The sequence below is a fragment of the Typopeltis vanoorti genome, chromosome 5 (genome assembly GCF_054136105.1).
Source record: "Typopeltis vanoorti isolate ZY-2024b chromosome 5, IOZ_Tvanoo_1.0, whole genome shotgun sequence".
NCBI lineage: Eukaryota > Metazoa > Arthropoda > Arachnida > Uropygi > Thelyphonidae > Typopeltis > Typopeltis vanoorti.
Genome location: NC_143553.1, coordinates 17856383 through 17881024, shown reverse-complemented (window position 1 = coordinate 17881024; position 24642 = coordinate 17856383). Strand labels below are relative to the sequence as shown.

General features: G+C 35.5%; 1 protein-coding gene across 1 annotated transcript in view; it reads right to left on the bottom strand.

Annotated features, from left to right (window-relative positions):
- Ranbp16 (Ran-binding protein 16) overlaps positions 1-24642 on the bottom strand; it is a 1020902-nt gene that overhangs the window by 752318 nt on the left and 243942 nt on the right. The window contains exon 8 of the mRNA XM_090392964.1: positions 9104-9304. Within this exon, the coding sequence (XP_090249090.1) occupies positions 9104-9304 (201 nt within the window). The remainder of the gene's footprint in view (positions 1-9103; positions 9305-24642) is intronic.

Genomic DNA, 24642 nt, shown 5'->3' with positions numbered 1-24642 from the left:
AGAGAAATAGTTTTATGTAGTCAATTAAAAATTCACTATGTCATTGTTGATAGTGATATCATAAGGTTGGTTCAAGATACAAGAGTGTACAGAGTATTAGAAACTGAAAGTGACCAGTACTAAGCAGGATAAAAATGGATATCATATTGAAATGCACAGCATGTAATAAAGTTTTAAAAAAGAAATAAAGTTGAGCAGCTTTCATGGGTAAATTGTACTCAACTATGCAAACATTATTCAAGAAAATTTGCAGCAGTTTGAAAACAAGAACCAAACCTTGGGGTCTCAGTGGCAAATTCTGAAAAAGACATTGATTCGGGTAGGGAGGTATGTGGTGAAGTTATCTGCAAGGACATAAAAATAAAAACACAATGGTGGTTGCAAGAAGTTAAAGAAGCGGTCCTGAAAAAGGAGAAAGTATACCAAAAGTTTCTAGCAAGTACATCGGCAGATGCCCTAAAAGAATACCAAGAAAAATTAAGAAATCTAAGTTACGTGTAAAAGTAGCTAAGCATGGGAAGACTTTGATAAGATTCTAGAAAATAAATATCAGGAAAGTGGCAAAATGTTCTGGAAGCTATTTGAAAAGCATAGAAATTACTCCAGACATGTAGGATATCCTAGATGTCTGGAGTAATTACTTTGAAAGACTGTTAAATGAACCAAGCTGTGACAGAACCTTACTAGAAAATTTTCAAGAGGAATGCAAGAGGAGTACATAGTACTTGAGGTAGAAAAAGGTTTTAAAAAAATTGAAATGTGGGAAGGCAGCAGGAGTAAATGATATTCAACCAGAAATGCTTAAGTATAGAGGTATAAAGGTTTTACAGTGCCTAAACTGCATAATTCAGAGGGTACAAAAAAAAAAAAAAAAAAAAAAAAAAAAAAAAAAAAAAAAGCTGATTGTGAGAATTACAGAAGGAATTTCTTTAACTAAGGTAAAACTTCTGCAAGCATACTTGAAGAGAGGTTCAGAAAGATTGTGGAAGAGAAACTTGGGGAAGAACAAGTTGTGCTCAGGCCAAATAACAGAGGTTATCAAGATCAGGTTTAAACTTTAAAACAATAGTTGAGAAATCATGAGAATATGGCAAGGATGTGTGCTTAAGTTTTGTAGATCTGGAAAAGGCATGCAACAAGGTGTCCATGGAAAATCTTTTCAAAATACTTTAAATATATGGGGTTAATTGAACATTATACAGAACAATACATAATCTAGGGGTGCTTAAGGGTCAAAGCTGTATAACTGAGAGGAGACCTCCACATAGCCTTTAAAGGAATGCGGAGAACCGACCAGGGCTTCTGACCTAATGTCCAATCCTCACCTTCTCGTGGTGCACCCTATTGAGTATCTACTTTGATACTGAACGAACGAGGATGGGCTGGCAATTTGGGATTTAGCCAACCAAATTGTATTCTTATTGGTTAAACCAAAATAAAAAATGATGGTACAACATGACAAAATTTCATGCCGGCTGAGGCGTCGCCCGGTTAAACAAGGCCCCCGTTGTTTTCGCCAGGGAACCAGGGCGAACAGCGAAAAGTCAGCTACTGGAACAAATCTGAAAACAAACCCCAACTCAACATCACCAGAGTTAAAGATCGGTACTATCAACATAAGAAGCCTGAATGGCAAAGAAATGGAGCTAGCTGAGGAATTAGATAAGTACCAGATCGACATAATAGGGGTGACTGAAACAAAAAAGACCAAAACTGGTGAGATCTTTCTGAGCAATAAATACAAAATGTTATATTCAGGCAATAACAATCAAGGAAAAGAAGGAGTAGCCATAGTATACAACACAAAATACGAGGCTAATCTTCTTGAATGGCAGTCAGTCTCAAGTAGAGTAATGTGGGCAAATATGAGAATGGGGAACTGGACAATGAGACTTATTTGTGCCTATGGTCCCACAGAAGGTTCTACTAAGGTAGAAGTGGAGGAATTTTTTGAGGCTTTAGAAAAAGCAACTGACACAATGAAAAAGGAAAAGTTGGTCCTTGTTGGGGATCTAAATAGTAGAGTAGGAAATGATTGTGAGACATACAAAAATATTTTGGGAAAATTTGGAGAAAAGAGCAAAGCTAATAATAATGGCAAATATCTGTTGGATTTCTGCTCAGGACATGGACTGGTTATTACTAACACCATGTTCCAACATAAAAATGTGCACAAATTCACATGGAGAGAAGAGGCTAGGAATAACAAAAGTCTCATTGACTATGTTATTGTTGATAGTGATGTTTTCTCCCTGGTGCAGGACACCAGAGTGCACAGAGGATTTGAAATTGGAAGTGATCACTATTTAGTCTTGAGCAGGATAAAATTGAATTTCATATTGAAAAGAATAACATGTAAGAAAGTTTTAAAGCGAATAAAAGTTGAGCAGCTCTCAGATGTAAACTGTAGACTAAAATACAGAAATATTATTGAAAAGAAAATGAAAGAGTTTGAGAACAGGAATCAAACCTTGGAGATTCAGTGGCAAACTCTGAAGGAAACATTGATTGATTCTGCCAGAGAGGCATGTGGTGAGGTTGTGTGCAAAGATAAAAAAAAATCAGAACTCCCTGGTGGACACTGGAAGTTAAAGAGGCAGTGAAGGAAAAGAAGAAAGCATATCAAAAGTTCCTGGCAAATAAGTCATCTTTTACTCTTACAGAATACAGAGACAAATGTAAGAAAGCTAAACAGTGTGTAAAACTAGCTAAACAAAAGTCATGGGAGGACTTTGGCAAGAATATAGAAAATAAATATCAAGAAGGTGGCAAAATATTCTGGAGGTTGTTGAAGAAGCTTAGGAATGGAGGAAAGCGTGCTGTAAAAGGAATTAGAGATGATAAAGGTGAAATGAAAACAGGAGAAAAAGATATCCTCGAAGTATGGAGTAATTACTTTGAAAAACTGCTAAATGAAACAAGCAGTGATGACAGCACAGTGATAAAAAACACTGACCAGGCATGCAGTCAGGAATACATATCCATACTTGAAGTAGAAAAAGCCATCAAAGGCTTGAAATGTGGAAAGGCAGCAGGAGTAGATGATATTCGACCAGAAATGCTGAAGTATGGTGGTATAAGAGTCTTACAGTGGCTGCACTGCATAGTTCAGAAAGCCTGGACAGAGGGACGAATTCCCGATGATTGGAGTAGAGCTCTCATAGTACCCATATATAAAAAGGGAAATAAAACTGAATGTGAGAATCACAGAGGTATTTCCCTACTGAGTGTTCCTGGCAAGATCTACGCAAGTATTCTTGAGAAACGGTTGAGAAGAATTGTGGAAGAAAAGCTTGGTGAAGAACAAGCTGGATTCAGGCCAAATAGAGGCTGTCAGGATCAGATCTTCACTTTACGACAAATAGTCGAGAAAGCATGGGAATATAACAAAGATCTGTATTTAAGTTTTGTCGATTTGGAAAAGGCATATGACAAGGTGCCAAGAGAGAAGCTATTCAATATGCTGCAGTTATATGGTGTGAATGGGGCATTATATCAAGCAATACTTAGTCTTTATTTGAGTTGTGAGTCAGCAGTTAGAATTGAAGGAAGTACAGGAAGATGGTTTAATGTTAAATCTGGTGTGAGACAAGGATGTACATTATCCCCTCTGTTATTCATTATCTATATGGATCACATTATGAAGGAATGTGGTATTAAACCTGATATCAAAATTGGAGATGTTAATGTCAGCTCTTTGCTTTATGCGGATGATGTTATACTTCTAAATAAATCCGCTACAAGTCTGCAAGATTCTCTGACTAAATTGAATAGCTGTTGTAATAGATATGGTATGAAGGTCAGCAATAAAAAGACAAAGACAATGAAAATAGGCAGAATCATTGAAAATGTCAACTGTGTTGTGAATGGAGAACCTGTGGAACAAGTAAAACATTTCAGCTACTTAGGCACAATTTTTACTGAAGATGGTAAACTAAATATAGAAATAGACAACAGAATCAGCAAAGCTGGTATCGTGGGAAGTCAATTGAATAAATTCATATGGAATAAGAAAGAAATTAGTCGGAACACTAAATTAGCTGTATACAAGACTATGTTCAAACCAATTTTAACTTATGGATCTGAGAGCTGGGTCAGAAGTAAAACACCAAACCAAAGACTAGAGACCGCAGATATGAGAGTCCTGAGAAAGATTAGAGGCGTGAACAGATGGTATCAATGGCAATATCATATTAAAAATGAGGATATTAGGAAAGAACTTGACATTGTCAGCATCCAATAATGCGTTAGCAGAGCTAATCTCAGATGATATGGTCACTTAAATAGAATGGGAGAGGAAAGATTAGCAAAACAAGTGTTCTCTGCCAGGTTGGCAGGAAAACGACCCAGAGGAAGACCAAGATATAGGTGGATTGATATGGTACAATGTGCCGTAGACAATAGAAATATGATCTGATAATGATAATATTGGAGTCTTGACAAGTAATAGACTGATTTGGAGGAAAACTGAAGATAGGAAGTTAGTAATGATGTAATTTTTTCATGTAGTACTGTCATATCCTGTACACCCCTTGAGGGTACATGGCAGGAATTTGATGATGATGATACATAATCTATATTTAATTTGTTAGTCAGCAGTTAAAACTGAAGGAAATACAGGAAAACACTTTGAGGTAAAATCAGCGTAAGACAAGGGTGCACATTATACTCATCATCATATATATTTATCACATTATGAAAGAAAGCAGCATTAGGGCTGATATTAGAAGTGGAGATGTCAAACACAGCTCTTTGCTTTATGCAGATGATGTACTCTTAAACACATATAGTGCAGGTCTCCAGGATTCTCTAACTAAATTTAATAACAGCTGTAACAAATTTGGCATGAAAATCATCAATAAAATGACAAAACTATGAAAACTTCAACTGCATTCTGAGTGGAGATCCTATAGAACAAGTAAAATATTTCAGCTATTTAAGCACAGTTTTTTAGTAAAGATGGCAGGCTAAATCTGGAAATAGACAACAGAATAAGCTAAGCTGGTATGGTGTATATCTAGTTGAATAAATTTATATGGAATAAGAGAAAAATTGGCCAAAAAAAAATCAAACTAGTAATATACAAGACAATGTTTAAACCAGTTTTAAGTTATGGATCTGAGAATTGAGTTAGAAATAATGCACTCAATCTAAGACCAGACACAACACGTATAAGGGTTCTGGGAAAAATTAGGAAAGTGCACTAATGTTATCAATGACAGAATCATATTAAAATGAAGATATCAGAAAGGAACTTGCCATTATTAGCATTCAAGAATGTGTCAGCAGAGCTAATCTAAAGTAGGATGGCCACTTAAAGAGAATGGATGAGGAAAGGTTAGTAAAACAGCTGTTTGATGCCAAGATGCCAGGAAAGAGAACAAGAGGAATTTCAAGGTCTAGGTTGACTGATTCAGTCAAAGGTGATTTAGAAGCATGAAATGTTAGATATGACAATATTGGAGTGCTCACAAATAATAGATTATTGGAGAAAAATCCCACAGAGATCTGACCTTGTCAGATTGGGTATTACTAAGGGCAAATGAATATAATCTTCCTGCGTATTTAGTGTTTATAGATTATGAAAAAGCCTTTAATTCTCTATATCAGTCAGAAATAATAAACAGTTTAAAACAAGACATCCCAACAAAGCATATCTGATTATTAAAAACTGTAAACAGCCAGTATAAAGAACATCAAGAAAAGGAATTTACTACTGGGAGAGGAGTAATGCAAGGAAATTGTGTATCACCCAAATTGTTTTCTACCACATTAGAAGTCCAAGAATGCCTAATGGAAAAACTATGGAATTAGCATCAATGGAAACAATCCCAATCACTTAAATTTTTCAGATGACATTGTTCTTTTAGCAAAAAATGAAGGAGCCCATGAAATGCTAAAAAACCTTGATAGAGAAAGCGGGGGGGGGGAGCTTAAAGATTAATGTAACAAAAACCAAAGTGATGACAAATTCAGATTAATCTGAACTAAAATTAATAGATAATCATATTGAAATTGTGGAGAATTATATTTACCTTGGTAAATTAGCTAGCTTTAAGGAAAAACAAAATAAAGTAGAAGAAGAATCACACAAGGAAACAAAGCAGTTTGGCTGTATAAAGATTACTTGTTCAGAGATTTGCCTATATGCCTAAGAAAGCTCTTGAAGATAAGAATGCTCCTCATAACGAAAAGATAAATAAGAAATTCTAGAATTAGAGATGACTAGAGTAGAAAACACTGTGAAGTGTTGTAAAGCATGTAAACGGAGATGGGTTAGACACATTAGTAGCCTGACAAATGAAACATGGGCAAAATTAAGCACTGAGTGGATACCAAGAGAAGGGAAATAGAAAAGATCTCAAACAAACAGGATGGAGAGAAAGTCTACAAAGGTTTACAACATCAGATGGTAACACTGGCTAAAACCAGACAGAACTAAAAAGTTAATGGGGAGGGTTATATTCAGGAGTTGATGGAAAGAGGCTAAAGAAGAAGAGGATAAAGTGAAGTGATTTTGGTGGCAGTGAAGGTGACCAGACTGTCCTTGCCCCACTAAAGGTTGCTATGTAGATAAATGTTTAAGATACTGGCTGTAGATGATCGTGAAGCTTAGGATGGCTGAGAAATACATAGTTTGTCAAATGAGTAAGAAAAATGGAGAGCAGTATCATCTCAAAAAGCTGTGAATATAATTAGTAGTGATTGAAACTAGGTCAGTACATAAAAAGATATAGAGTATAGGTGATACAACAAAGCTATGAGGCACTCCTATATTGGTGACAAAGCTCAAAAGAGAGGAAGCCATCCACCATGACATGTAGTAAATGACCAGTGAGAAAACTAGATAACTAATTACAGAGGGTGGTAGGAAAGAAATTTGTTTGTTGGGTTTTAATGCCAAACATGGTCAAGAGCTCTGAAAATGAAGAGCACAGCACAAGTTTCTCCAAACCTTTTCATGGCACAAGAACAGTGGTGGGTGATGTTGGATTAAGAGGTCAGCTATGGGTCTTGAATGGCAGAATCCAAAACTAACAGCAGATGATTAAAGTTGATGACTTTAATTGTTATTCTGAAGAGAACTGAAGTGATGGAGATTGACAAAAAGACTTCTTTGTCCCTCTTTTGGAATAGGCTAGATATGAGATTGCTTCCCCACATTGGAATAAGTACTTGCTATATATAATAGACTGCAGAGACTATGCAGGGCAGGTATACGGTCTGGAGCACAATGTTTGAGAGCAACTGGAGAGATGCAGTCAGAACCAAAATACTTTTTTTGTGTCCAAGTTATTTAGCAGTTTTCTGATTATTTTTTATTTTATTTATTTTTTTGTTGAAAAGCTACTGGCATATGGTGGGATGCAATTTCCTTCATGTCATCTATGCAAGAGTTCAAGAAAAAGTGATAATAGGAGGTCAGCTTTATCTTTAGGTCAAGTAACAGTGGTACCATCAGGATGTGAGTGTGTGTGTGTGTGTGTGTGTGTGAGAGAGAGAGAGAGAGAGAGGGTGGAAGTACAGGGGCCAGAAGCAAGTTTTCTGCTGTTGGCCTTTATGAAATCAGATTTACAATCTGCTGATGACTGTATTGCACTTATTGTGTGCTTTGGCACTGGCAGAGTATGAAGTTGGGATTCTTGATGTAAGCCAACTGAATTAAGCTGAATTTTTTACTTCAAATGCTTTGATACAGTTTCTGTTAAAAAAAGGACTTAAAAAGTGGAAGAAAATTTGGGATAGAATAGGGAACGAAGGCTTTTGTGCCAATGAGGAAACTTTTTGTGACTCAAAGAACAGTCAGATGAACAGAGCAAGTCTGATCGTGGAAAGGAGTAGTAGACATTCCAGACGTCGATCCTACTTTGAACCTTTGTAGTGCCAGAAGATTTAAAGTTGAGAATAGTTTGAGGAAGGATGTTCTGTGAGAGTGTAGTCTTGGCAACTCATACCACTAGCACAAGACTGTGGCCTGAGTTGATGAGAGAAGAAAACCTCTACAGTGTATCTGAAAGAAGTAGTAGTTAAGAGATCAGGTGTATTGAAAGAGTGAAGAAGATTATCAGCAATTCTTGTAGATAGATGTTAGGTCACTGCTTACAGCAAAGATTCCTGCCAGTCATCCAGTTTGGTCAGGGGTGCCGGAAAAGGGGAGTCAGTTAGAATTATGGATGTTGAAGTCACCTAGAAAACTGACCTCACTATTTAGATAGCCAGATTTCAGGTGGTCAAGCTTCACAGAAAGGAATGTGAAGAGGTCTGTGTAGTTTTTCTAAGTTTGGGGAGTGGTAAATGTTATTAAATGGGGCATTGTGATCCAGAGAAGGTCAAAAGCAGGGGATTTTGAATTAGCCATTCTCTGGAAAGCAATGTCAGTTCTCGCAAAGAAACAGGTGCCCTTGTAACTAAAAGAATCGTGACGTGTGTAATTTGGGAATTGAACGTGAACAGTAATGGATTTGGCTGTAATGTGGGTTTCTGTAAAGAGTAAGATGTCTGGTCAGGAAGTGATAGTGAATGTCGTGTATGTTGGTGTTAATGCTACAGATGTTAGAGCAGATGTGAAAGTGAGTTCTGGCATAATTTGTAAGTTATCGTGTTTTTTTTTTTTTTTTTGGCTGGTTTTTGACATAAAATCCAGTTTTTTATAAGTTTCCCCCCAGAAAACAAAGTCATGTTGCACAAGAGCTGTGGTTGGACTCATATAAGCAAAGAATATGGCAGTCTTGTTTCTTTGTATATTTGTGCAATAATATCTTGTTTTGCTATTTAAAATATTTACCAAAAAAATATTAGATAAATAATATAAAATAAACCCCAAGGATAGAACATGGACACTCTTAATCTCTGCATTATATATGAAGCAGAATTATATAGATGCTTAAATAGTTTACACCTATTTAATCTAATCAAAACAAAAACTAATAACATTGTTAACTGTAATACTGACACCCCTTGAGGATACATGGCAGGAATTTGATGATGATGATGATGACTGTAATATGATTTACCTTAGTAAATACTAGGAGATTAAAAAATAATAATAATAATAATAAATAAATAAATAAATAAATAATATAAAGATTATCATAAATCTTACCAATGGTGACAGTGTTGATGGAAGTGAATGATAAAGATCAAAAAATAGCTGCAGGGTATTGAAATCTAAAAATGCAGGTCTCCAACTAGTGGGAATTTGCACAGTGCATAGATCGTCGGAGGATTCATCAGGAGATGTTCCAATGAAGTCAAAAGACAAACAATTATATGCTAATCGTAACAACTGGTTCATTAATCCATGCTGAAAAGGGAGAAATAGTTACTTAAAGCATAAACAAGATTTCTCAATAATTGATAAATGAAGGAAGCAATTCAAATGATGTCTTATATTTTTAAGATACAATTGTTTACTGACCAAAAAAAAATGTAAAGCGATACTTAGTTTCTGTTCTGAACGAAAGCAAGTAATGAGAAATTCTTCTGACTTGGTGTCAGTTAAAATTTCATGACTTCTTGTCACGATGTTGAATCTCTCTATATATATATGTGTGTAATTTTTTTTTTTTAACCAAAATTGAATTAGTCTGTCTCACAGAGATAGCAAGATTTTTCATACAGATGTTTTTCCTCCTCCAATGCAGGCAAACTGGTCAGCAAAAACACACACACAACTAACAAACAAAAATTATTCTTCTGGTATGTAGTAGAGGTGTGTGGATCTTGTGTTGTGTAAGGCAGTCTTATGCAATTAGTTGTTGGACTCTGCAGGGGTGTCATATAACAGTAATGATAACAATAAATAAAATGCTTATATAGGTTTATTATATGTTATCATTTTTTTTGAAAAACCTGGGTTTTTCAAAAAAGTTCACAAACCTCTTGTCTCGACCAATAATTCTCCCACATTTCTCCCCCACACACACATTTCCAACCCCCTTCCTTTTAATCATACTTCCCTTTAACAGCAGATGAATGTATATCAACATACACCAGGATGCCAATGAATAAGAAGTATAACAGAGGAGAAGTATATAAGAAGAATACATAGAAGGAATAACAAATTATTCCTTCTATGTATTCTTCATATATCTGTCTATATAAAACATCAGTACTGCCCTAAAATTTGATTAAAAAGCCAGTGACATTATAAAAGGGACACTCCTAAACAAAAATGGGCTAAATAGCCATAAAAATAATATTTACTTAGAGGAGTAACATGGGAATCTTCCCAGAAATAATACCTATACCACCTGTTTCCCCCCCCTCCCCATAAAATTATGCAGAGTAGTACCATGTTAAGAATAATAACTTTAATTAAATGATGTTTCGACTTTCATATTAAGATCATCACTTGGAGCACACACACACACACACATTTATATAGATATATACACACAGTAGATACAGAAATGAGTTACATTACAATTCAAACAGTAAGTCAGAATGACATTACTTTGATCAACCATATCTTAATTTTACATGGCAGAGAACAAATTATCATTTATACTTTTAATATACTACAAGTGGTGATTTAATCAATAATTTAACATTGTGTGTGTGTGTGTGTGTGTGTGTGTGTGTGTGTGTGTGTGTGTGTGTGTGTGTGTGTGTGTGTGTGTGTGTGTGTGTGTGTGTGTGTTGTGTGTGTTCCATCGAGTCGTTTTCGACTACTGGTGATCCTATGAACATACATTCTCCATTCAGATCTATCCCTGAGCATGTCTTTCAGAATTTCCAATCACTCCAGTTGCTTCTTTAACTCCATCCACCCATCTAATTCTTGGTCTTCCTCTTCTCCTGCTTCTATCAAATTTAGCAAACATCATCATGATCAAACCAGACTGTCATTTGCTTGCATAATATGTCCAAAGTATGACAATTTTTGCTTGATGATCATAGCTTCGAGGGAGCAATCTGGCTTTGTTCTGTCTATCACTGATTTATTGGTTTGCTTTGCAGTCCATGGTATTCTTAGTAAGCATCTCCAAACCCATAATTCAAATGCATCTAACGTCCGTCTTTCACTCTTTCTCGGGATCCAACATTCACATCCATACAGTACCACAGGAAATACCATGTATCCATAACTTATTATTATCGCATTATAATCGCATATTAATATATGGTATTATCCATAATATCATAATCGCTTTCACAATTCTGATTTTTGTTGCGAGACTAATATCTTTATCTTTAAAGATCTTGCTTAAATTTGTCATTGCTTTCTTTCCGAGTAATAATCTTCTTCTAACTTATTCAGTATAATAACCATCTTTATCAATTCAGGATCCTAGGAGCACAAAATTGTTAACTACTTCCATTTTCTCCCCATCTACTTCAAAATCATTAAGTTCACACGTTGCCATAACTTTTGTCTTTTTGAGGTTAAATTTAAGATCATATTTAGCACTTTCTTTAACTTTCATAATAAGTTCCTCCAAATCTTCTTTGCATTCTGCTAGCAAAGTGGTATCATCTGCATACCTCAAATTATTAATATTTTTTCCACCAATTTTAATTCCAACTGGAGACTCCTCCAGCCTATTTTGCTGTACAAGTTAAACAGGTACAGAGATAAAATACATCCTTGTTGCACCCCTTTACCTATTGTGATATACTCAGTTTCTCCAAGATCTGTTCAGACAGTAGCTTCCTGTTCATAATAAAGATTCCTCAGAAGGATAATGAAATGCTCTGGGACTCCCATTGTTCTTAACACATGCCACAGTTTCACGTGATCTACAGAGTCAAAAGCCTTGCTATAGTCAAAGAAACAAAGGTAGTCATTCTTGTGATGTTCCTGTGCTCTTTCTATTATCCATCTCACATTGGCAATTTGTTCTCTTGTTCCTCTGCCTTTTCGAAATCCTGCCTGTTCATCTGGCATTTCTCTCTTCATGAATGGTTCCAGTCTTTTCTGAATGATCTTAAGTAAGATTTTACTTGCATGAGAAATCAGTGCTATAGTTCTGTAATTTTCGCACTCTCTTGCATCGCCTTTCTTCAATAAAGGTGTATAAACTGATTTTTTCCATTCCCAACTAGGCCATGTAGTTGTGATCCAAATTTGCTGACAAGAGATGTTAAAAATTTAACTATCTCTTCTCCCAGGACTTTGAGCAGCTCAATAGGTATTCCATCTCCTCCTGGTACCTTCTTACTGGATAGCTGTTGCAGTGCCCACCTCACTTCACTCTCCAGTGGTACTGGATCCTGTGTATAATCCTGCTCTTCAAATTTCTCAGTAATTTTGAAGTCCTTTCTGTAAAGGGCTTCTGTATACTCTTTCCATCTTTCTTTGATGTCTGCAGCTGCTGTAAGATATCCTTTGTGTTTACTTTTCAATATTGTCACCTTGGCACTAAACTTCCCTGTTAGTTCTCTGATCATTTTGAAAAGATCTCGTTTTTCCCTTCTTGTTTTGATCTTCTATTTGTTGGCATTCCTGGTTAAAGTATTTTTCCTTGTCTCTTCTGGCTTGTCATTGAAACTCTGCATTCAAATGCCGTACTTTCTGACAGCCCTTTGGACTTCTTCTTCTTACAAACTGTTGGAATATTCTTCTTTGCTTCTCTTTTAATTATATCTTTAATCTCTTCCCATAATTCATCTGGTTCTCTTTCAAACAAATTGAGTCTGTTGAATCTGTTCTGTATATTAATATTGTATTCAGCCGGTATGTTCCCAAGATCATATCTGATTGACATTTGTGTTGTTTACCATTTCTGTAATTTCACATGTAGCGTAGCCACTAATAACTCATGGTCTGCACCTGGAAAAGTCTTGACAGACTGAATTGCACTTTTCCATCTTCTTTGTCCAAGTATATATTCAATTTGATTTCTGTATTTTCCATCAGGTGATATCCTTGTGTACAATCTTCTTTTATGCTGTTTAAAGCAGATGTTAGCAACAAACAAGGAATTCTCTGCACAAAATTCAACTGGTCTCTTCCTTGAAGTGTTACGAATACCTAAACCAAAATGACCTGTTATTCCTTGTTCCTCAGTCTCTCTTTTGCATTCCAATCTCAATAAGTAACCATAAATCTCACTTTGGTGTTGCATCTATCACTTCTTATAACTTAACATAAAATTCTTCAATGTCTTCTTCTGGTGCCTCTGTAGTAGGTGCACAAACCTGAATGATGGTCATATTCATTGGATGTCCACTCAATCTGAGAGAAATGATTGTCACTCACTGGATTATAACCTAATACATACCTAGCCATCTTTTTACTGAGCAAGAAAGATACTCCAACATGTCCTGAGTAATACACCATATAGTCAAAACAGAACAATACCATCACACCTCACCTCCAAATTTCATAGCTGGGGTTATGCACTCTGATTAGAGATGTTCACCAGGCATCCACCTATGTGTCATGGAGGACAGTTTCCTCTCCTCAGATTTTCCCAGCAATGCATAGCTTTGCCAATGAGAGTACACTCCATTCCTTCTTTTCATTTGACAAACCTTTAAAGTCATCAAGTATTAGAATCCTCGAGATCCAGAATGACCAGTGACCTGAACTCTGAACCCCTAGATATATCCCAACAGGGCAAGGACAACCTTGTAGACTTCAATGCCATCAAAACTCAGTCCTGTCTGATCTCTTGCAAGAAAGAGCTTCAATCCCTCCATCCCACTTCAGTAATACTGAGATATCCAAAGACAACGAGATTTCTCTTCTTGGACTAATCTGCACCTCCAATCTTTCCTGGCACAACCATATTTCAACAATAGCTTCTGCTGCCATCAAAAAACTTTGTGTACTTATCACGCAAGATATTATTTCACAGCTGCTAACTCTATACAAATCACAAATCTCCTCAACCATGGAATATTGCCACCATATTCTTGTGACACCGAATACGGTGTCCCATAGAGACGATTTCAGTGGGACACCGAAATCTTCTCTAAGATAGCTTGATTTTATCCAGAAGATGGCAATCCAGCTAATTAATGATCTCTCTCACAGCCATTCAGTTTCTGCTTTGTGCCTCTTCTACAGATACTTTCATGGACAGTGCTCTGCTAATTTGCCACTATTAATCCTCTGTTCTCCTCCAATATCATTAAAACAAAAGCTGCTACTGCTAACCAATAATCTTTCAGAGTCCATCTTAAAACTCACCAAACTGACTTCACTGCTTCCTCTTTCATTCCATTTACTTCTGTTCTTTGGAACAGTGTCTGCCACTCTGCCTTCTCCTCAAGCAAAATTCCTCCTTTCTTCTATTCCTCTCGCCCACACAGCACCAATATAGTATAGCTCTTTGTGGTATTTCATGTGTGAAACAAAAAATAAAATAAAATAAAATAATAATAAAAAATAAAAATAAAACTACATGTCTGGAGTAATTACTTTGAAAGACTGCTAAACAAAACCAACAATCACAGCACGTTTGTAAGAATTACTCAACAGACAACACAGGCATGCAATCAGGAGTCTATATCAATACCAAAGTAGAAATAGCCATCAAACACCTGAAATGTAGTAAGGTAGCTGGAGATGACATCCAGCTAAAAATGCTTAAAATATGGATTTTTTTTTTTTTTTTTTTAACAATGGCTACATTCCTTAATTCAGAGGGCCTGAATTATGTCAAAATCCAAATGAGGTCAAATTCCAGAAGTTTGGAGGACAGCTCTCCTATGCCCATCAATAAAAGGGAAATAAAACTGAATGTGAGAATTACAGAATTATTTCCCTAATGAGTGTTCCTGATAAGATTTACACAAGTATACTTGAGAAATGGCTAAGAAGAATTGTGGAAGGGAACAATCTGGATTCAAGTCAAATAGAGGTTGTCAGACTGAGATATTCAATTCAAAATAAACAGTTGATAAAAAGTGGGAATTTAACAAGGACGTCTATTTAAGTTCCATACATCTAGAAAGGCATATGACAAGATGTAAAGAGCAAACCTACTCAAAATGCAACAGTTATATGGTATGAATGGAACATTATATCAAGCAATATTTAGTCTTGGATTTGTAAGATGTTGGAAGCTTTTTCACTTGTTTAGACTATAATAAATTTAGTTTAATCCTTTATCCAAGTGTAAGCAAACAAAGTTTGCACCTGAAGTATCTTCAGGACTGAGGCAACTCGTGGTACAGGTGGACCAAGTTCTCGTCACTCCTTGAAAACACATCTCCTTGCAGACATGTATAATGCTATGCATTAAGGGAAGGGCCACTATCCAGACCAGTTTCAACCTGTATTGAGGACTCGTCAGTGGGAGCCAGACCCAGAAGTATTGATACCAAGGTGGAAGCAATGCAGAAGTCTTCTTTACCTATATGAGTTGCCAAAAGGTGTCTCACCTTATTATTAAATTACTCTGGATTTAGAGATGTTGGAAGTTTTTTCGCACTTGGTTAGACTATAATAAATTTAGTTTAATCCTTTATCGAAGTGTAAGTAAACAAAGTTTGTACCTGAAGTACCTTCAGGACTTTAATAATAAAGTGAGACACCGTTTGACAACTCATTAACTGTAAAAGGTTAGCTAAAAGAGTGCTGTAAAAGGAGTTAGAGATGATAAAGGGGACATCAAAACAGGAGAAAAAGATATCCTAGAAGTGTCGAGTAATTACTTTGAAAAATTGCTAAATGAAACAAGCAGTGATAGCACAGTGGCAAAAAACACTCAACAGGCATACAGATAGGAATACATATCCATAGTAGAAGTAGAAAAAGCCATCAAAGGCTTGAAATGTGGAAAGGCAGCAGGAGTAGATGATATTCGACCAGAAATGCTGAAGCATAGTGGTATAAAAGTCTTACAGTGGCTGCACTGCATAGTTCAGAAAACCTGGACAGCGGGACGAATTCCCAATGATTGAAGTAGAGCTCTCATAGTACCCATATATAAAAAGGGAAATAAAACTGAATGTGAGAATTTCAGAGGTATTTCCCTACTGAGTGTTCCTGGCAAGATCTATGCAAGTATACTTGAGAAAGGATTGAGAACAATTTTGGAAGAAAAGCTTGGTGAAGAACAAGCTGGATTCAGGCCAATTAGAGGCTGTCAGGATCAGATCTTCACTTTACGACAAATAGATGAGAAAGCATGGGAATATAACAAAGATCTATATTTAAGTTTTGTCGATCTGGAAAAGGCATATGACAAGGTGCCAAGAGAGAATCTATTCAATACGCTACAGTTATATGGTGTCAATGGAGCATTATATCAAGCAATACTTAGTCTTTATTTGAGTTGCAAGTTAGCAGTTAGAATTGAAGGAAGTACAGGATGATGGTTTAATGTTAAATCAGGTGTGAGACAAGGATGTACATTATGAGGGAAAGTAGTATTAAACATGATATCAGAATTGGAGATGTTAATGTCAGGTCTTTGCTTTATGCAGACGATGTTATGCTTCTAAATAAATCCGCTACAAGTTTGCAAGATTCCTTGACTAAATTGAATAACTTTTGTAATAGATATGGTATGAAGGTCAGCATTAAAAAGACAAAGACAATGAAAATAGGTAGAATTGTAGAAAATGTCAACTGTGTTGTGAACGGAGAACCTCTGGAACAAGTAAAACATATTTCAACTACTTAGGCATGATTTTTAGTGAAGATGGTAAATTAAATATGGAAATAGACAACAGAATCAACAAAGCTGATTCTGTTGTCTATTTCCATATTTAATTTACCATCTTCATATCTGCGGTCTAGAGACCGCAGACTCTCATATCTGCGGTCTCTAGTCAACTGAATAAATTCATATGGAAGGGAGAAATTAGTTGGAACACTAAATTAGCCGTATACAAGACAGTGTTCAAACCAGTTTTAACTTATGGATCTGAGAGCTGGGTCAGAAGTAAAACACTTGACCAAAGACTAGAGACCGCAGATATGAGAGTCCTGAGAAAGATTAGAGGCGTGAACAGATGGCATCAATGGCAATATCATATTAAAAATGAGGATATTAGGAAAGAACTTGACATTGTCAGCATCCAGGAATGCATTAGCAGAGCTAATCTCAGATGGTATGGTCACTTAAATAGAATGGTGGAGGAAAGATTAGCAAAACAAGTGTACTCTGCCAGGTTGGTAGGAAAACAACCCAGATGAAGACCAAGTTATAGGTGGATTGATACGGTACAAAGTGCCTTAGACGATAGAAATATAAGATCGGATAATGTTGGAGTCTTGAAAAGTAACAGACTGATTGGGAGGAAAATTATAGATAGGGAGTTAGTAATGATGTAAATTTTTCATGTAGTACTATCATATCCTATACACCACTTGAATTTGATGATGATGATCACTACTTTTACAGCACTCTTTCCCCTATTTCTAAGCTTCTTCAACAACATGCAGAATATCTTCTGAAAGTTGTTGAAGAAGAATGTTCTTGCCAAAGTCCTCCGATGACTTTTGTTTAGCTAGTTTTACACAGTGTTTCGCTTTCTTACATTTGTCTCTGTATTCTCTAAGAGCAAACGCTGACTTATTTGCCAGGAACTTTTGATATGCTTTCTTTTTTTCCTTCACTGCCTCTTTATCTTCCTGTGTCTACCGTGGAGTTCTGATTTTTCTATCCTTGAAGACACAACCTCACCACATGCCTCTCTGGCTAAACCTGTTCTCAAACTCTTTTATTTTTTCTTCAATCATGTTTGTGTATTTTAGTCTACAGTTCACATCTGAGAGCTGCTCAACTTTTATTCGCTTTAACACTTTCTTATATGTTATTCTATTCAATATGAAATTCAATTTTATCCTGCTCAAGACTAAATAGTGATCCCTTCAATTTCAAATCCTCTGTACACTCTGGTGTCCTGCACCAGGGAGAAAACATCACTATCAACAATAACATAGTCAATGAGATTTTTCTTATTCCTTGCCTCTTCTCTCCATGTGAATTTGTGCACATTTTTATTTTGGAACATGGTGTTAATAATAACCAGTCCATGTCCTGAGCAGAAATCCAACAGGTATTTGCCATTATCATTAGCTTTGCTCTATTCTCAAAATTTTCCCAAAATATTTTTGTATGTCTCACAATCATTTCCTACTCTGCTATTTAGATCCCCAACAAGGATATCAGCGTTTCCTTTTTCATTGTGTCAGTTGCTTTTTCTAAAGCATCAAAAAATTCCTCCACTTCTACCTTAGAACCTTCTTTGGGACCATAGGCACAAATAAGTCTCAATGTCCAATTCCCCATTCTGAGATTTGTCCACATCACTTTATTTGAGACTACCTGTCATTAAAGAAGATTAGCCTGATATTTAGTGTTGAATATAGTGGCTACTCCTTCTTTTCCTTGATTGTCATTGCCTGAATATAACATTTTGTATTTATTGCTCATAAAGATCTTACCAAGTTTTGTCTATTTTATTTCAGTCACCCCTATTATGTCAATCTGGTACTTATCTAATTCCTCAGCTAGCTCCATTTCTTTGCCATGCAGGCTTCTTACGTTGATAGTACCGATCTTTAACTCTGGTGATGTTGAGTTGGGGTTTGTTTTCAGATTTGTTCCAGTAGCTGACTTTTCGCTGTTTGCCCTGGTTCCCTGGCGAAAATAACGGGGACATTGTTTAACCGGGCAACGCCCCCAGCCAGCATGAAATTTTGTCATGTTGTACCATCATTTTTTTTATTTTGGTTTAACCAATAAGAATACAATTTGGTTGGCTAAATCCCAAATTGCAGTCCATCCTCGTTCATTCAGTATCCAGGTAGATACCCAAGAGGCTGCACAACGAGAAGGTGAGGATTGTACATTAGGTCAGAAACCCTGGTCGGTTCTCCACATTCTTTTAAGGCTATGTGGAGGTCTCCTCTCAGTTATACAGCTTTGACCCTTAAGCGCCCCTTGAAGGAATTATAGGCAGATATTTTGATGGAAAATCAGGTGCGTGGGAGAACTGTAGATTATCCCCTGTGTTATTCATCATCTATGTGGATCACATTATGAAGTAAAGTGGTATTAAACTTGATAACAAAATTGGAGATGTTAATCTCAGCTCTTTACTTTATGCAGCAGACAATGTTATACTCCAAAATATATCCAGTATAAGTCTGCAAGACTCCCTGACTAAATTGAATAACTGTTGTAATAAATTTGGTTTTGAAAATCAGCAATAGCAACACAAATACAATGAAAATAGGCAGAAGCATTAAAATTATAAGCTACATTGTGAATGGAGAACCTATAGAACAAGTAAAACATTTCAGCTACATAGGCATGATTTTTAGTGAAGATGGTAAGTTAAATATGGAAATAGACAACAGAATCAACAAAGCTGGTAAGGTAGGAAGTCAACTGAATGAATTTATATGGAATAAGAGAGAAATTAGTCAAAACACTAAATTAGCTGTATAAAAGACAGTGTTCAAACCAATTTTTAATTATGGATCTGAGAGTTGGGTTAGAAATAAAACTTGATTGATGAGTAATGAGTTAAGGATTTAATGTGTTTTGAATAACGAAGGTTTATTCAAATAAATGAAAGTTTAAATGTCACAGCGATGTTATGAATTTTAAGGAGGCTGACAATTTTAATGGACAGATTACCAAAGTAAGGAAATGAGATCAGGTCACTATAATGAAAGTAAAGATAACCATTTATGTTGAATTAGAAGACAGTATTAGTATTATATGGATGATACTTGTTGAATACCTGTTCAGGACAAATTGACTGAGTAGAAATTAGAATTCCTTTTTCAGTCCATCCTCATCTCTTAATATGGACAATGAATGTTTCTTTAAGATGTGAATAATGAGATATTTTTCTGAAAATTTTTAAACAGATGAATAATGATAACATCCTGAGTGAGTAGGGTTCTGGTAAATGCCTAACATGAATCTGTTCTCTGATGTTTTTGAGCTTGGGTTGAATTTTAAGATTTTTGGGTGGAATGTGTTGAGAGAACAAAAATTTCTCTAAACCAAAAATAATATATTTTCAGAGAATAAAAATGTTATCGATATGTCTGCACCAGATAACAGGCTTTGGTGTGGTGAATGAAGTACTTCTTTCCTGAAGTTCTCCATGAAAAAAATCTGCAGCTGAAGAGTGGGAGATAATTATAATTACCTACACCTTTTAGAAATGCCAACAAAAAACTTTCTCTTAATTATCAGTTATTCATCCTGAAAGCAAAAAAAATCATTTTGCTTCTATATAACTATAGTTTCTCTGCCAAATACATGCAATGATTTGTACATGCTCACCATATAAAGAAGATGATTAGTCATTTCACGTCCCATACGCAAGTGCGCAATGATACAGTATGCAAGGTTGTGGGAATAAACATGTCATGAGAATTCTTTCTGCCATAGTTACATAGAGTGTTAGCATCCATTTTTAAAATATTATGAAAAGATCTACTGTGTTATAATAAAACTTAAAATAATCACCCAGCATTTCAACTTTATCAAGTTCACCTTGGATATAAACACACACACACATATATATATATATACATACAAAATAACAAGTTATGTTCCAATCTACATACTAAGCTCAAGTCACATTAATTTGGTCAACTTCTAACACTACTGGCATCTGGTGAAGTAGAAAAACACACTTACTACATCAAAGCTTAAAGTTCTGTTATGTGTTAAAAATCAATTACAGATGAATTAAGCTAGAAATTACACACAGATAAATTAGAACAAAAGCAGTATTAATGTTATCCTTTCCGATCAATTTGGAGTAGGTTGTTAAGAATGCAATCTGAAAGGCCTGCTTTAGCAAAATTGTTAAATTTAATGTATCATTTGCATTCTTTTTTATGGATTGGAATTGCACAACTAGTTTCACCAATATAAGGTAAGCAAGCTACAGGTGCAATTGTTTCAACCATACCCCAGGGTGCATTGGGAAGGGGAGATCTTTCAAGGAGATGAAATTGTTTTTTTAATTTTTATAGGGATGTAAAGGCAGTATGAAGGTTATAATGGTGGAGAATCCTATTATTTTATCTGATAAGCCTTTAATGTATGGGACAGCTACAGTTTTACTGTAATCTATATTTGCATTTTTAAGGGTAATTTCATGAAAAATTGTAATGATGACTGTCAAACATACAGAAATATTTTGGGAAAATCTGGAGAAAAGGGCAAAGCAAATAATAACGGAAAATACTCGTTCGATTTTTGCTAAGGACATGGACTAGTTATTACTAACACAATGTTCCAACATAAAAATATGCACAAATTCATATGGAGAGAAGAGGCAAGGAATAAGAAAAATCTCATTGACTATGTTATTGTTGATAGTGATGTTTTCTCTCTGGTGCAGGACACCAGAGTGCACAAAGGATTTGAAATTGGAAGTGATCACCATTTAGTCTCGAGCAGGATAAAATTGAATTTCATATTGAAAAGTAGAGAACATGTACAAAAGTTATGAAGCAAATAAAAGTTGAGCAGCTCTCAGATGTGAACTGTAGACTAAAATATATAAACATTATTCAAGAAAAAAAAAAATGAGTTTGAGAACAGGATAACCATACCTTGGAGATTCAGTGGCAAGCCCTGAAAAAAACATTGACTGATTCAGCCAGAGAGGCATGTGGTGAGGTTGTCTGCAATGATAGAAAAATCGAAAGTTCCTGGCAAATAAGTCAGCCGGTGCTCTTAGAGAATACAGACAAATATCAGAAAGCTAAACACCATGTAAAACTAGCTAAACAAAAGTCATAGAAAGACTTTGCCAGAACATAGAAAAATAGCAGGAAGGTGACAAAATATTCTAGAGGCTGTTGAAAAAGCTCAGAAATGGAGGTAAGAATCTGTAAAAGAAATTATAGATGACATGAAAACTAAAGAAAAAGATTTGCTATATGAAAAACAGTGACAGCAGTGGTAAAAAACACCCAACAGAGATGCAATCAGGAATACATATCCATACTTGAAGTAGAAAAAGCAATCCAAAGCCTGAAATATGGAAAGGCAGTAGGAGTAGATGATGTTCAACCAGAAATGCTCAAGTATGGAGGTATAAAAGTATAAAAGTTTTGCAGTGGCTGCACGCATAGTTCAGAAGGCCTGGACAGGGGGACAAATTCTAGGTGATTGGAGTACAGCTCTCATAGTACCCATATAAAAAAAAAAAAGGAAATAAAACTGAATGTGAGAATTACAGAGGTATTTCCCTACTGTTCCTGGTAAGATTTATGCAAGTATACTTGAGAAATGGTTGAGAAGGATTGTGGAAGGGAAGCTTAGTGAAGAACAAGCTGGATTTAGGCCAAATAGAGGATGTCAGGATCAGATTTTCACTTTACGACAAATAGTTGAGAAATCACAGGTATATTGCAATGATCTGTATTTAAGTTTTGTATACCTGCAAAAGGCATATGACAAAGTGCCAAGAGAGAAGCTATTCAAAACGCTACAGTTGTATGGTGTCAATGGAGCATTATATCAAACAATACTTCTCTTTATTTGAGTTGTAAGTCAACTGTTAGAATTGAAGTAAAGACAAGGATGAACATTATCCCCTCTGTTATTCATTATCTATATGGATCACATTATGAAGGAAAGCGGTATTAACCTGTTATCAAAATGGGAGTTGTTAGTCTCAGCTCTTTCCTTTATGCAAATGATGTTGTACTTGAATAGATCCAGTAACAGTCTGCAAGATTCCCTGAGTAAAGTGAATAACTGTTGTAATAAATTTGGTATGAAAATCAGCAATAACAAGACAAAGACAATGAAAATAGGCACAAACACTGAAAATATGAACTACATCATGAATGGAGAATCCATACAACAGGTAGAACATTGCAGATACTTAGCCACAATTTTTAGTGAAGAAAGAAAAGTAAATATGGAAATTTACAACGAAATCCACAAAGCTGGTATGGTATGGTAGGAAGTCAAGTGAATAAATTTATATAGAATAAGAGATAAATCAGTCAAAACACTAAATTAGCTGTATACAAGACAGCGTTCAAACCAATTTTAACTTATGGATCTGAGAGCTGGGTTAGAAGTGGAACACTTGACCAAAGACTAGAGACCACAGATATGAGAGTCCTGAGAAAGATTAGGAGAGTGAACAGATTGTATCATGGCAATATCATATTAAAAATGAGGACATTGTTAGCATCCAGAAACGTGTTAGTAGAGCTAATCTCAGGTGGTATGGTCACTTAAACACTTAAATAGAATGGGAGAGGAAAGATTAGCAAAACAAGTGTTCTCCACCAGGTTGACAGCAAAAAGTGCCTTAGAGGATAGAAGTATAAGATCTGATAATGTTGAGGTTTTGACCTCAACATGATGTAGTTGATTTTGAGGAAAATTGTTGATAGAAAGTTAGTAATGATGTTTTTCATGTGTATTATCATAATATCCTGCACACCCCTTGAGGGTACATGTCAGGAATTTGTTGATGATGTTGGTGGTGGTATTTTTGCTATAGCTATTGTTTATAAATGTATTGCTAATAATTTGTAATTCTTACTTATAGACTTCCTCATTAGAACAAATTGTAGTAGCTCTGTGTTTGAGGGTCTTAATGACTCCACATTGTGAAGGATGGCGAGTTAGACGTATATATATATATATATATATATATTAGCCAGCATCGTAGAGTTGCAGTAGATAGTGAAGGATAGACTCTCTGAGGAAGGACATCTGACCAGTGTGTATCCAGGAGAGAAAGTTAGTTTTGATTTTCAATTTCAATGGTAAATTGTATACATTCATGTTGTTTGAGGAACCTGTTTAAAGTATGGTGGTGTTGTGGACAGATAATAAAAACATTGTCAATATATCTAAGCCAAATTGTAAGTTTTAAAGGAATCTAGAGCACATTACTCAAAAATTTCCATATAAAAGTTAGCAATTGGGTGACAGTAGTGAGCCTGTGCATGTACCTTCTTGTAGGTAAAGAGCATTTTCAAACATGAGGTAATCAGAACATACTATGAGGGCAAAAGAGCTGTAATATTGGCCAGAAATTTGTTTTGTAAAAGAAGAATAGTGTCACTCATTGAGACATTTGTAAAAAAAGGGCAGAAACATCAAAACTAACTAATAAATCATCTTTGCTGAGTGTTATGTTTTTAATTTTCTTCATGAAATAATGTATGTTTTTTATATAGGAGGCGAAATGACTATCAACTCCTTGAGTATTCATGCTCATTTTCTGGCTAGATAATAATTAGAGCTTTCTATACTTTCCACTATTGGCTGAAGAAGAACATTGTGAACTTGGGGAACCCAATAAATTACGTGAGAGCAAGCATAATTTGGCACAGCTTTTTAAGTGTCTGATGGCAAAGAAGTGACAGACATGAGTAATTTAACAGTTTTCTTAATCCTGTTAGCTGGATTATAGTTCAAAAGTTGCTAAGTGTTGCTATAAGAGACTAATAATTTGATGGGATGAATAAATCTGTTTAACTTGACCATAACATTAACTACGTCAACCTTTGTTATAACAATATCCTTATTAGCTTTTAATGACTTGATGATGACTAGTTTGGTTTTGGTGAGATTGCTACTTATATCTTTCATATTATTCAAAATATTACAGGTTTCCAAATGAATTTTCATCAGTTTTATCACATGGAAGAAATTTAAAGCCCCTTTCAACGTGGTAACATTGAGTTTATTAGCAGTTCTAGATGCTGCTGCAAAGTTT